We start from the raw sequence: 12,252 nt of genomic DNA, 5'->3' as shown, positions 1-12,252 counted from the left end.
TGCCAGGATTAGAGCCTGCAGATCACAAATAGATTGCACCAGCGCCAGCGAGCGCTCAACATGCTGGTCTATATTACTGGAGTAAGATAAGAGAAGCATGTAGTTCCTTCCTTCCCTCTTCCCTCCCTTCACCTTTTCATTTTCTTCTCTTTTCTTGCTTCTTTTTTATCTGGCTTTGCCTTCATTTCTATCCCCTTTTTTTCATGAGGATCTTTCCTCTCCTCCTTTCCTTCCTCTCGCACATGGTTTCCTTCCAGACTCTACCATCTTTCATCATAACTTTTCCCCCCTTCCTTGTACCCTTGTTCTTTTTTGTGTCTCCAACCATCCCACCTTATTCCTTTCCTTACTCACTCTGTGTAAATCCTACCCCACTGTTATGTTACAAAATAGCTGTTAAAGATAAATAACTGTGCATGGGTCAACAGACTAGGGAGCAATCGAGTCGAGTGCAATAATGGGCACTGCAGCATTCTTGAATCACAGCTGATACCAAAGGACACCTGTATCACAGAAGCCCTTAGTCGAGACAGCATGAGTGCGATAAATCCATGATCAGACAGAAGCATTTAATATATGCATGCATGGACCCCATGTCTGGGTCTGCCTTGGTACAGATCCGTGACAGGATTAGGGGCTAGGATTTACAATGCTTGTATGTAGAGTCTAGTCCTGCAGGTAAAGTGCCAGGAAAGGGCGATGTCCGCAAGAAAGCAGTTTCAGCTACGACTAAACAATGCCACAATTCACCACAACCATGGTGCCATGATACATCTCATGCCACTCAGCCAACCCCCAACTTAAAGCAATGCAACACTACGGTCACACACGCCCATCACCCCCTTATTCTACCCATATGTTATTCAGTGTGGGAACCATCAATCATTAAATCAGGGTAATGCACCTAAACTACTGAGGCGCCATTGCTGGACTGAAAATTGGGAAACCCTATTCTCAGTGCACCACGTGACGCTCATACCAGAGAGTATGACACAGCGTGCTGCAGAACCAGCTTCCTTTTACTAACTAAGGGGGTCATTATGAGTTGGGCGGTAAGGGATTACCGGCACCCGTAAGGAGAACGGTGCCGGTAATCCCTTACCGCCCAATTCCGAGGTCCCTTAGCGGGAACCATAAAGGACGTGTGGTCTGACCACACGTCCTTTACGGGTCCCGCTAAGGGACCAGGGCGCTAATAACGGGCCTGCAATTCGCGAGCCCATTAGTAGCGCCCTCCCCATTCCCATTGAGCCCTATGGGGGCTCAAATGGGAATGGGTAATGGTTGGTTCAATGGGGACTTACCGGTCCCTCCAGGGTCGGAATGCACAGGTAAGTCCCCATTGAACCAGACCAGTGCCGGACCCGGTATTGGAGGCAGCCATGGCGCAAATAGCGCCATGGCTACCTCCAATCTCGGAATGAGGCCCTAAATCTGATCACCTGCCTTAGATAGCTGTATTTAGGCTTTAGCGAAGCGAGAAGCTCTCACTTCCTGCAACTTCCTGTTTACTGTTCAAGATACTGAGCAAACATGCCCTACATCAGAAAACACGTATTCAAAGGAAACATGGCGCAACAAACCGAATGTCCCTCTGACTCCCTACCAGCCACACAAAGAGCCCAAGAAAACAGGCCTTGATGCAACATTCAGAAAGGGTCCTCAATGCAGCCACTGATTCTGAACCGCACACAGGCTCTCAGAGGTTCTTTACTGAGGGGCCAGTAACAAAACTCCAAATACACAGGGAAGCACAAAGCAAACATTGTTTCACATAATTGTGTGTATTGGGGTTCAGCTGTGAACGTATACAGGCACAATAAAAAGGTAGGCCTTGTACATCCAACCATATGCGCAATATATATTAAATGCAGACTGTCTGGAATAAGGACCAGCATTTAGATGCCAGAGACTGTGACTAACATTGGAATAAACAAAACTGAGGCTTTGAAGAGAGAATAATGATTTTATGCCTCTGGTGTCAACAAATGCAACCATCTGCCAGCACAGATTTTTTTTTTCACCCACCCTTGACCTGCAACGGTAAGGATGAAACAGTTTGCAAGGCATTCTGGGAAATCGTTTTTTAATTAAAACAGTTTTGCTAATTGCATTAATCCCCATATTCTGGATATGTAGTACATTCTGGAAGACAATCCTAGGGTTTACAGAACGCTACAGCCATATGCTGCAAAGTTCGTAAGCATGGTCAAACACTAGTGTCCAATGACAACAGTTTGGACTGACAGTGAAAAGACCAATTTATGACAAATTGTAGTGCACACGTGCCACACTTTATACCTAATGCACAAGTACAATTGACTGTCCATGTCCTATAATTGTACACAGGAACTTAAGAAATTAACTCTTAAAAGAAACGCTGTGCATTGGACACTCCTAGTCAACAATCATGCACAAAATACACATACATGCAGCAATAGTTATTACAGTTTAGGGGAAATGTGCATTTCTGTAAACTAAAATTATTACGCTTTTTCCTGGCCACTAGCCCGACTGGCAAATATTATTTTCAGACAGACGCTGAATCACTGAATTTGTAGGAGCTTGTCCATGTCGAATTTCAGACAAGCATTTTAAGAAGGTCAGAGCTCTAGCTCATGGGTTAAAAAGAGACACGTGGCATGGCTGCCATTCATTTCATTCTTAGGGAGCTTTTTAGAGAGGCTTGATCATGGTGTGATCAGTGTGACATACATGCAATCTCACTGCATGAAGGAGCCAGCAGGTACGATTACAGACCTATGGCGGCCCAGGCCGAAACAGAACATCTGGCACATATTCGTGACACTGGAGCACCCTAAATACTTTGTTACCCCTACCTCCCAGTACCACCCAATTTAAACCTTTACAATTAACTTCCTTCTGTGAGAAACCCAAGGGTATTCTCTCGAGTAGACCTCGAGAATCCCTTATTCAGGTGGCCAGGGAAGGGCTGGCACTCTCAGATCCCAACCCTGGGGGCAGACGATCGAGGGAGGATCACCTGGGTAGGGGACCCCAGGGTTGTGCTCAGAGGAATACCCTAGGATTAACGCAGTATTGTACTGGGGAAGAAGGAGAGGAGGACAACAGACCTGACCTTTGTAGGCTGCAATACATTTACCCCCCTTCCTCCCGTTGAACCTATCTCACCCTGAAACCATCTCTCCCAGAATCCCAGTTAACCTGTTCCCTACCCGAACACTCCCAAACACTCCCGAACATTCTTTTCCCCATCCCTCTGGTTATTCTTTCCGAACACCCAGTCTACTCATATGAAACACTGTTGTTCCCATAAACCCCCCTGTTTAGTTTCCGACAATAAGCCTGGTTATTACCGAATGCTCCACACACCCTACAAATCATACCCTTCCGAATGTAACCAAACCCCCAGCGAGAAAACTATAACATATAGCACCTTTTCCTCTCTATACCCTATAGGATATTCCAAAACACTGCACCCCCCTTTCCCGACACAAACACTTTCACACAACATGGAAGACAACAGACTAACATCAGAGCTGTTTACACAACATGTCCCAATACAAGGGTCAGGCAAAGTCAGGCAATTGACCAGAATCAAACACACCTGACAGCACTTTCCCTCCCACACAGGGATAAAAGGTGGAGCACGAAAGCACACAGAGAGCAAGGCAGACAATGTGTTATAAAGGTTGGCAAGCCTGAACTCGGCGGAGGGATGCTAATGAAAAGGGGCGAGGCCTGAAGTCCCTATGAACAGTGTGTTGAAAGAAATGAACCCGACTGATGGATGTCCACAGTGAACTATTGTGCAAAAGGCGGCCAGAGTGAACCCAGCAGAGGGAGACCGAGCGACAGGGGTGAAGAACCCTGAGTAACTGTTTAGAAAGACATTCTTAAGAAGTAATGCAAGACAAGGGAAAGTGAATGGTGCCCCTTATCATTTGGGGTCTGAAAGAGATCCAGGGGTGAAAGCCTTCACCCAAAGTTCATTGAGAAAGAAACAGTATAGTTACATTGTTGAATACGACTTCCGAGGGGTCTGAGCCCAGAAGAGGGGGACCCAGGGGTGAAACCATCATCCAAAGTGTTCGTAGAACAGAACATTTGTGTTTGTTGAAAGCATCAGGCCTCGAAAGCGAAAGACTTATTGAAAACCAACTTTACCATCGAAGAACCTGATGGCCACAACGGAATTGTCAGCTTGTGCTGAGAAAGCCCTATGGCACGGAAGGCGTCGGGGCCTTTCAACCTTTTCAAATGAAAGGGGCCTCAGGGGAGCCCCCATGTTGCCAGTCAGCAGTCTTATGACATGCAATGCATGCCTTTCACGGTTTTCGTTTTGAGACAAAACATTACAAGCTGTGTTTTCTCTTCCTACGGGATATACCGAAGTGTTATCACCTCATTGCCTTCTAACACTGGTTCCTCCACGTCAGCCACTTGCTGATAAATAAGGGTGTATAGCTATTCACACTGGGCATTTCGTGTTTCAGTTCCCTACTGGCTTGCCGTCTCGTGCAGCGACTACTAACCAACTTTATCTCCATTATAACGTAGTCACCCCACTCCGCTGCTTTGCGCCGATGGGGGGGGCAAACCATCATGTTCAAATGGGCCCCCACACATCTTCAGCCGGGCCTGCCGGCATGTTGCAAACAAATCACGCATGGTGCAGTCACTATACCTGCTTTCAGCTGCAGACGGGCCACTGTCGGCGCACACCTCTACGCAGTGGCCGCATTGCAGAAACAGAAGAGAACTGTACGAAGCATCCCACGCTGGTCCGCACCAGATAAGGGCCATGAAGATGAACACGGCTGCACCGCTGCGGCCTTGAAGGTCGGCACTGGGGTCGGCGTAGACAAGGAACCCCCGCACTCCACGGTCCCCTCCTTCTCCACACACGCACACACGGTTACAGGCCGAAGTAGTCAACGGTGAAGCGAGGTCGCGCCGCTCCCGCCTGCACCCTGCTGTCAGCAGTGCAGACACAAGTCACAGGTGGGCTGGATCAGAACCACAATCTCCAGCATGCCGAAGCAGAGCCTGCAGACGCCCCAGAACAACGTGAGAGGCTCTGGCAGAAAGCCCAGGGCCTGAAAATCATAACGAGTCCGATCACATGAATTGTAGAACATGGGCAAATGACTCCTAACTTTCCTCCATTTGGGTAAAGTGTGCGATCCTCGGCTACTCGTTTTATGCAGAGATGAGTTGCCTGGGATGCAAAACTAGAGAACGCTTAGCAATGGCGGGAGTGGTTATATAAATACACATTTAAAATGTAATCACAAATGTAGCGTATCTTCGTAAACTTACCTTGGTCTGAATGACAAGTGGCAGAGGTAGCAGCAGCAGGGGAGTGAGGAAGAGGAGTGCGAAGCTCTTGAACCTCAGAAGAGCTTTCAGGCGCAGAGCCATTTTCTGAAGACAAACAAAAACGGGGATCGAAAATGAGGCAGAAGTTTATGGAATGCGAACAGTAGCGAGAAACGTCAGATTCTTGCAAAATGGGATCCTTAAATACTGGCTAACCTCCACCAGGGCGTCTGCGGCACGATGAGCTCAGCCAGCCTCTCTGCAGTGAGCTTGTGAGGTGGACGGACGGGTACTCCTTCTTTAACCCCTCCCGCCTTCCCAACTTTTTAAACTTTCATCTCCAGAAAGCAAGGCAAAAGTTCACAGTCCCGTTTAAGGACGAGCAGCCGACAGAGAAGGAATAACATCAGTGTGGGCCCCACCCCGGGCAAACCACAACCCTGGCTGCAGATCAGTTACCAGGCTGCTATTCATTGCTGAGCCGGAACATTTCACAGCATGGACCCAGTGGAGGCCGGGGTAGCAGGGAGGCCAGCGCAGCAGCAGTAGTTATGTGTTAAATTTGTGCACGAACCTAGTTTAATGACGGAGTGAGGAATATTGAGGGAGCACAGTTTGGCTTTAGAAGAATGTACTGTTAAATGGCAGCTTTTAGCACGACATAACTTCACAAATACAAAAAACATACGTGACAGAAGAACCTTCAGTTCTTATATGTTCACAAGATCATTCAGGAAGAGGTTCTGACTCATCTGAACTTTGGAATGAAACCTTTCATGCATAAACTTCAACTTTCATTAACCGCAAATCGCCCTACAAACAAAAGCGAAGGAGACGCTGAAATTATAAACCCCAGCTTGGGCTGGGGAAGTTGCACGCAAGTGTCTTTTAGGGATTGTTGGGGGAAAAAAACGATTTCAGTGTTTTGGGAACGTTACGTCTTATTTTCCAATGTAGGAACTCTGAATGGATTGTAAGGCGATTTAATTGATTTTTAAGTATACATTTGAAACTTACTATTCATGTCCCAGAACCAACACCTCTGATCTAACATGCCATATTGCACAATCCCATGACAGAATTCTGGTACAAGAAACTGGCTTTCTTGATCAGTACTTGATTGGCACATTCAGTTTTATTAAAGTAGTCTATTGAAGCCAAACCACAGACAGATTTTCTGTAGCAGGGAAAAATAACCTCCCTACTGTTATCTCGCCAGTCAAAGCACACAAACACCCATTCATAAAAATGAAAGTAACTAGCTCCAATAAATGAACGGAAGGTTGTGTCACTTGCAAGCTGGAACACATGTGGCTCATCTCATTTGTTTGGGCCCAGTGCAAATGTCATTGCCTCCTTTGTGGCGTTACAGGAGACGTGGCTCACAGAATGTTAGGAAAGATTTCATGATTGTAGGTCATTTTCCTTCCATGTGGCAAACCCCAAACTTTTTGCTGTTGTTTTACACCCTGATCTAGACTTTGCCGGAGAAGCGCAGCCTTCCGCCGCACTCCTCTGGGCTTTCGCTCCATTCTTACGGGGAAACTGACATGCCCTTAAGACAGTCAGTACCGGGAGACTTGGTTTCCCTTAGTCCTTTCCTCATGTTGCAGCTTTTGAGCAACATGAAACAAGAGTGCACCGTAACTTACATTACCGCGCTCTTGGGTCTCAAGTCATTCCAATGGCCCTAGAAACTCTCACTGGACATCATGAAATGTGCAAGTGTGTCACGGACGGGACTGGTGGCAGCTATCGTTTCTTTGTATTTTGAACCCCTTTTTGCCATGTTAACCACACTTCCCGCGTTTGGTCCAAATGGGTGGCCTGGCCTCCAAAATGGCCATGCCACAAGGTTCTTTGTCCTGTCTGCTGACCGTCTTCCCCCTTCACCTTCCCCCAGGTCGGGCCGACCTGGGGCAGTCCTTATTTGGTCATGCACTTTCCTGCAAAACACAACGCTTTCATGGGCTTCTGCATGCCTTGTGTGCCCCTCCAGGATGTGGGCTGGGATGTCTGTTCCCAATACACATCCTGGGTGCCAGAGAGTCTAGAGTGTCTTGAATGCCTGGGACCACCGTGGTCCGTGATAGGTCCACGTATGGTGTGAGTGTTTTGTGAGCAAATCTCCCATTGGGTCCTCTCCATTTTGGCATGAAGGGAACTCTGGATAAGAGGAGGCTGGAAACACCACTACCATGTCGATCTCCTGAGTTCTCATGAACAAAGGATAAGGAGCCAAGTATCCTGCAACTAAGAAGCTGAGTCGAGGAATCGCTGATGACCCGCTGAAGGTTTGACACCCTGCACTGCTGTCGTCCTGTGAGACCCCTCTGCCTCTGATCGAACGAGAAGGCCTGTACTGACGCTTCGACCCTTTAGAATAGTGGGAACAACTATTCTCGGCATCTTCACCAAATCCTGTACGTAAGCCTTCGGAAGCGTCCCTGGGCCATCCAGTGGACTGACCAGCCTACACAGGAACCTTGCTCTGTCACCGCCGTCTGGCTTACTGCTAATCCCGTGTCCTCGGCACTCTCACATGATTCGTACACTTGGCATTCCCAGGTCTGAAGTGAGACGTGTGCTTTGGGACCGGAATACATGCGGTTGCTGAGATGCCCTGCTGTGGTAACAAACCTGTGCGTGTTCGCTGCACTTGGGACACCCTGGACCCTGACTCCTGCTGTTGCGGAATCTACACAGCGTGGAGACATCCTGCTGATCGCATCTGAACCTGCCAGTACCGAAGTGGAACCGGAGAAGCCTGGGTCTGCCTGCATAGGGGACCGGTGAGTAGTCAATACCCTAACCGGTCGCCCTCCCGAAGGAGCCTGTGGCTCTCCACCGCTGTCGTAAACAGCAACCCTTATCCGCACTCCCGCCCTGCTTCTGCCCCCAAGTGGAGGCCGCGCTTGAGTAGCGGGGAACTGTTCATCATCATTTTGTTCACCTCTCTGAACTGCCTGATCTCCCTGAAGAGACTCTCCTTTGCCCGTTGGCACCCGCGTGTGCAGGTACTTTCGAGCACAAGGCTCCACTCTTCGTAGGGCTCGGACTTCCTTCTAGTTAGGTGGGCTCTGATGTCGAACTAGGTCTAACGATTACTTGCACTGCCTGTTTTCCTCCCCATCTAGGTGGTCTGCATATTTCGTGCATCTAATTCCTTAGACACCTTGGTCTTGTGTATATATTGTATTGCTTGTGATGTGTTGGTTTATTGGAGTTATACCATGATTCTTTACTATGGTCGATGTTACAAAGGCCTTGTAATAAATGTGTCTATATTTTTAATATAACACCTGTCTGGAGTAATTTGTAAGCGTCCTTGCTTTGTGTGCTCATTGCAGGCTTTCAGTCACCCTCACCCCTCTTGAGACCTAGTCTTGACCGTCGCCATTGCTACCCTGATTGGTCTGGCTTGTCCAGAGGTTACCCTGTTCCAAGAAACTAGGCTGGCCTTCCGAACCTCTGCCCCTCCAGGACAGAGTTCAGAAATCCATCTTAACACAGAACAACCAGTCTGGAACAACTATAATATAATTTTATAAGTAGCAAATTCGAATGCAAAATCGAATGAAAAAGGCCAGCCTTCTTCAGGCCTTTTGGTAGCTGTGTCGAGTAACAAAGGTTTTGAAGTATATCCTTGGATGGTGCCTAATTTCTATTTGCAAATGGTAAAAATTAAATATCAGGGAAGGGTGATTGCCTTAATAAATATCTATCGCAATCCAACAGCCATTTGTGATGAGACATTTTTTGCCGACCTAGAACAACTTCTGAACATCGCCTCGCACGCATCAGAGATCACAAACCTTGTATTAATTGGCAATTTAAATTTACAGTGGTTCCTGTGAAGCGGAATAAACTCCACAAGCTATAGGTGGTTGTCTCTCATGTGGAGCCAACACCTTTTTATGCTTAATGGCTCGATTGCAGGTGACATTACGCCCAAGAGCATGTGGTGACGTGCCAAAAGTGAGTCCATCATTGATTATATCTTTACAGATGGACTCACCTTTGGCCAGGCCATCTCATTTGAGATTGTTGAGCAGGATTAAAGTGACCAGGATTTACTTTCTTTAAAGTGGTCCTATGATTCATCCTTGAGAAAATCTAGGTGCAATTATTATCTTCCAACTCTTAGCATCAATAACTCTAGGACACTGTTCCGTTGGAATGAACAATCTTTAATGCATTTGAATGATACCATCCAAATGGTAGCTTCACGTGTTATGTGGGTGGGTGAGCCATATACCTCTTTCATACAGCTTTTCAGGCTTCATTCCACCTCTACAACGCATAGGTACTTTCAGCCAAAACATGTCTTTGATCCTGACGTTCAGGCAAGGAAGTCTGAATTACGCAAACAGACAAAATTGGCCCTGCTCCTTCCTGTGACGTCACGAGCAAAGGCGATTCAATCTTTAAAATGCAGATATAATAAGTGGCTACGTTTGCATAAAGCATATTTGCCTCAATGTTAGCCACCCAGTCAAGACAATTGGTGGTTCAGATCAATGGAGTCCTCGAGCACAAATGGGTAGTTTACTACTCAAAAATGTATGAAGTGCCTGAGGGTTGCTTAGAATTAAAAGCTAAGGCTAATACTAGCTATACAGAATTACAAATTCTTGAAGACGACATTTATTATTACATCACTAGGTCCAGTAGTTCCAGAGCTGCAGGCCCTGATGGCCTGAACAATATGATGCTTAAGCAACATCCCCATTTCTCGTTGTCACCCACTCTGTAATTTTTCCAACAAAAAGTTACTCCGATACTATTGTATGGTTCGGAGATGAAAAATGTTATACCTGAAGTGGTGTGGAACAGGTTTGAAAGCAAGTTTTGGAAGCAATTGCTAAGGTTACCTAACTGTGTACCTGTCGTGTGGATTAGGCACTAGTTGGGACTAATATCATTGCACGTTAGATACCTATTGCAAATAATTGCATTATTCAGGAAATGTATCTTGGCTATTGAATCAAACCAAGTCATTGGTCCGCATTAGGGCTGTTGCGGTAAGGCAACAACGGTGCCGGTAGTGCTACCGGCGCCTTTGTTGCCATGCCGCAACATTACAAGTTTGCTCGCGGGTGCCGCTCTGGACGCCTGGTCAGACCAGGCGTGCAGAGCGGCACCCGCGAGCAGACCATGATGGTAGCAACGGTACCGTTATGAACGGTACTGCTGCTACCATCCTCCCCATTCCCATTGAGCCCTATAGGGGGGGCTCAAATGGGAATGTGTACATACCGGCTCCGGGTCCTGCGAAAGGGAAATTACCGGGCCTTCCAAGGTCGGAATGGCCCGGTAATTCCCCTTTCGCCGGACCCAGAGCCGGACCTGAGTTTGGGGTAGCCATGCCCTTATTAAGGGCATGGCTACCTCCAACCTCATAATGAGGTCCATAGGCATTTTGGCCAAGCATGTTTTTTACTCTGAAGATATTTTTGTGCGAAAATGGAGATCTGTGGTAGTGTATGAGTTGGCTGATGCTGATGTTTCCTTTGATGTTCTTATCCAGAATCCGACTAGGGTGAAAACTAAATTATTTCAACTAGATTGGATTAAGACAAAATAGAAATGTTTGGGCTATTGTGACTTTAGGAATAATCCCTTTTCACACAAGAGATTTTGCATGTTAGATCCTTACTTACAAATATCTCCTTCTTTATCACATTGCTTAGATTTGATGCGATTAAGTGTTAATTTGTGGCTAACTAAAGACATTCAAGCCAAACAAAAATGTATCAACAACATAAAAATGTATATCGATTGTGCCAAAGCATAGACCAGCCAGAAACACTGAAACATTTATTAATTGTAAAAATTTGATTGCGAATCGCATACAATTGGGGTCATTACGAGCCAGGCGGTAAGTACACCAACTTTACCACCATGGTGTAAACTACGTTTACACCATGGTGGTTGGCGGATTTACCACCCCATTCCAAGGTGAGTGGGGCGGTAAATCCCCATTTCCCATTTACCCTTCCCCATTCCCATTTTTGCCCCATAGGGCATAATGGGAGTGGGGAAGGCGCTAATTACGGCACCGTAAATTACGGTGCCGTAATTAGCACCAAGGCGGTTTAGCGCCATGGATTTTAACGCCTGCTGAAAGCAGCCGTTAAAATTGGAATCAGGCGTTAAGGGTTAACGACGGCGTTAACCCTTAACGCCTGAGTTGTAATGAGGCCCAATATCTGAAAACTCCTGTTCAAAGGTATAGGAATTTATCCCCAGAATTGTTGTGGCAGTTAATATTCTGTGGGAGCAAAACTTCCCTTAGACTTGGGACAATTATTCTTGAATGCCTTGAAACTTGAGGATTAAGTTTGAACAGCTGAACTATGGGAATGTATGCAAAGGTGTATTCCTATTCATTATGACAGTCATTTGGGTTATGCACGTAATATGTTAGAAATCTGTTTTTCCTTTTTCTGCTATTATGCAGTTTGACAAAGAGATCCAATGAATTATTCGTGGTCTTGTAGATAAAAAGTGGAATGATGCTTATTCTTCTGTGGAGTGTGAAAATGTCGATAAATCTTATTTTTGTGTAGTATGGAACATGAAAATGAATTATGTTATTTTATGTATGTAATTAACAGCTTTTAGGAAAATTCTTATTTTAAGAAGTATGGTTACATTGCCTTTTATTATCTTTTATATGTTATTTAAGGTGTTTAATTATTGTAAAGTTGATGTATGACAGCTAAATCAATAAATATTAAATATATATATATATATATATATGTTCTAATTTACTATAGGCAATGTTATACATTTTATTTTCTCCAACATCAACAAGTGTTGGTATTGGAGAGAATATTTCAATGTATTAATTTCACTTTTATTCCTCCAACACCATTGACAAACATTGGCATCAGAGAAAATCTACTTAATGCACACTCAATTCAAAGAAATCTCACCATTCAC

The 12,252-nt window shown here is 45.8% G+C and overlaps 1 protein-coding gene across 3 annotated transcripts in view; it reads right to left on the bottom strand.

Moving 5' to 3' along the window:
* The window catches only part of SLC13A5 (solute carrier family 13 member 5), an 856,016-nt gene extending 850,345 nt beyond the window's left edge, over positions 1–5,671 (bottom strand). Inside the window, exons 1-2 of one of the 3 annotated variants that reach the window (XM_069615030.1) lie at positions 5,521–5,671; positions 5,305–5,409 (exon numbers count right to left, since the gene is read on the bottom strand). In XM_069615030.1, the coding sequence (XP_069471131.1) occupies positions 5,305–5,406 (102 nt within the window). In that variant the 5' untranslated portion in view covers positions 5,407–5,409; positions 5,521–5,671. Of the gene's footprint in view, positions 1–4,669; positions 4,861–5,304; positions 5,410–5,520 lie in introns of those variants that run through there. The other 2 variants (XM_069615028.1, XM_069615029.1) reach the window with 2 other exon arrangements.
* Positions 5,672–12,252: the final 6,581 nt, after the last annotated feature.

The sequence above is a fragment of the Ambystoma mexicanum genome, chromosome 9, assembly GCF_040938575.1.
Source record: "Ambystoma mexicanum isolate Mex_15411 chromosome 9, UKY_AmexF1_1, whole genome shotgun sequence".
NCBI classification, from domain to species: Eukaryota; Metazoa; Chordata; class Amphibia; order Caudata; family Ambystomatidae; genus Ambystoma; species Ambystoma mexicanum.
The sequence above is the reverse complement of the archived record's forward strand: the minus strand, read 5'-3'. Positions and strand labels throughout refer to the sequence as shown.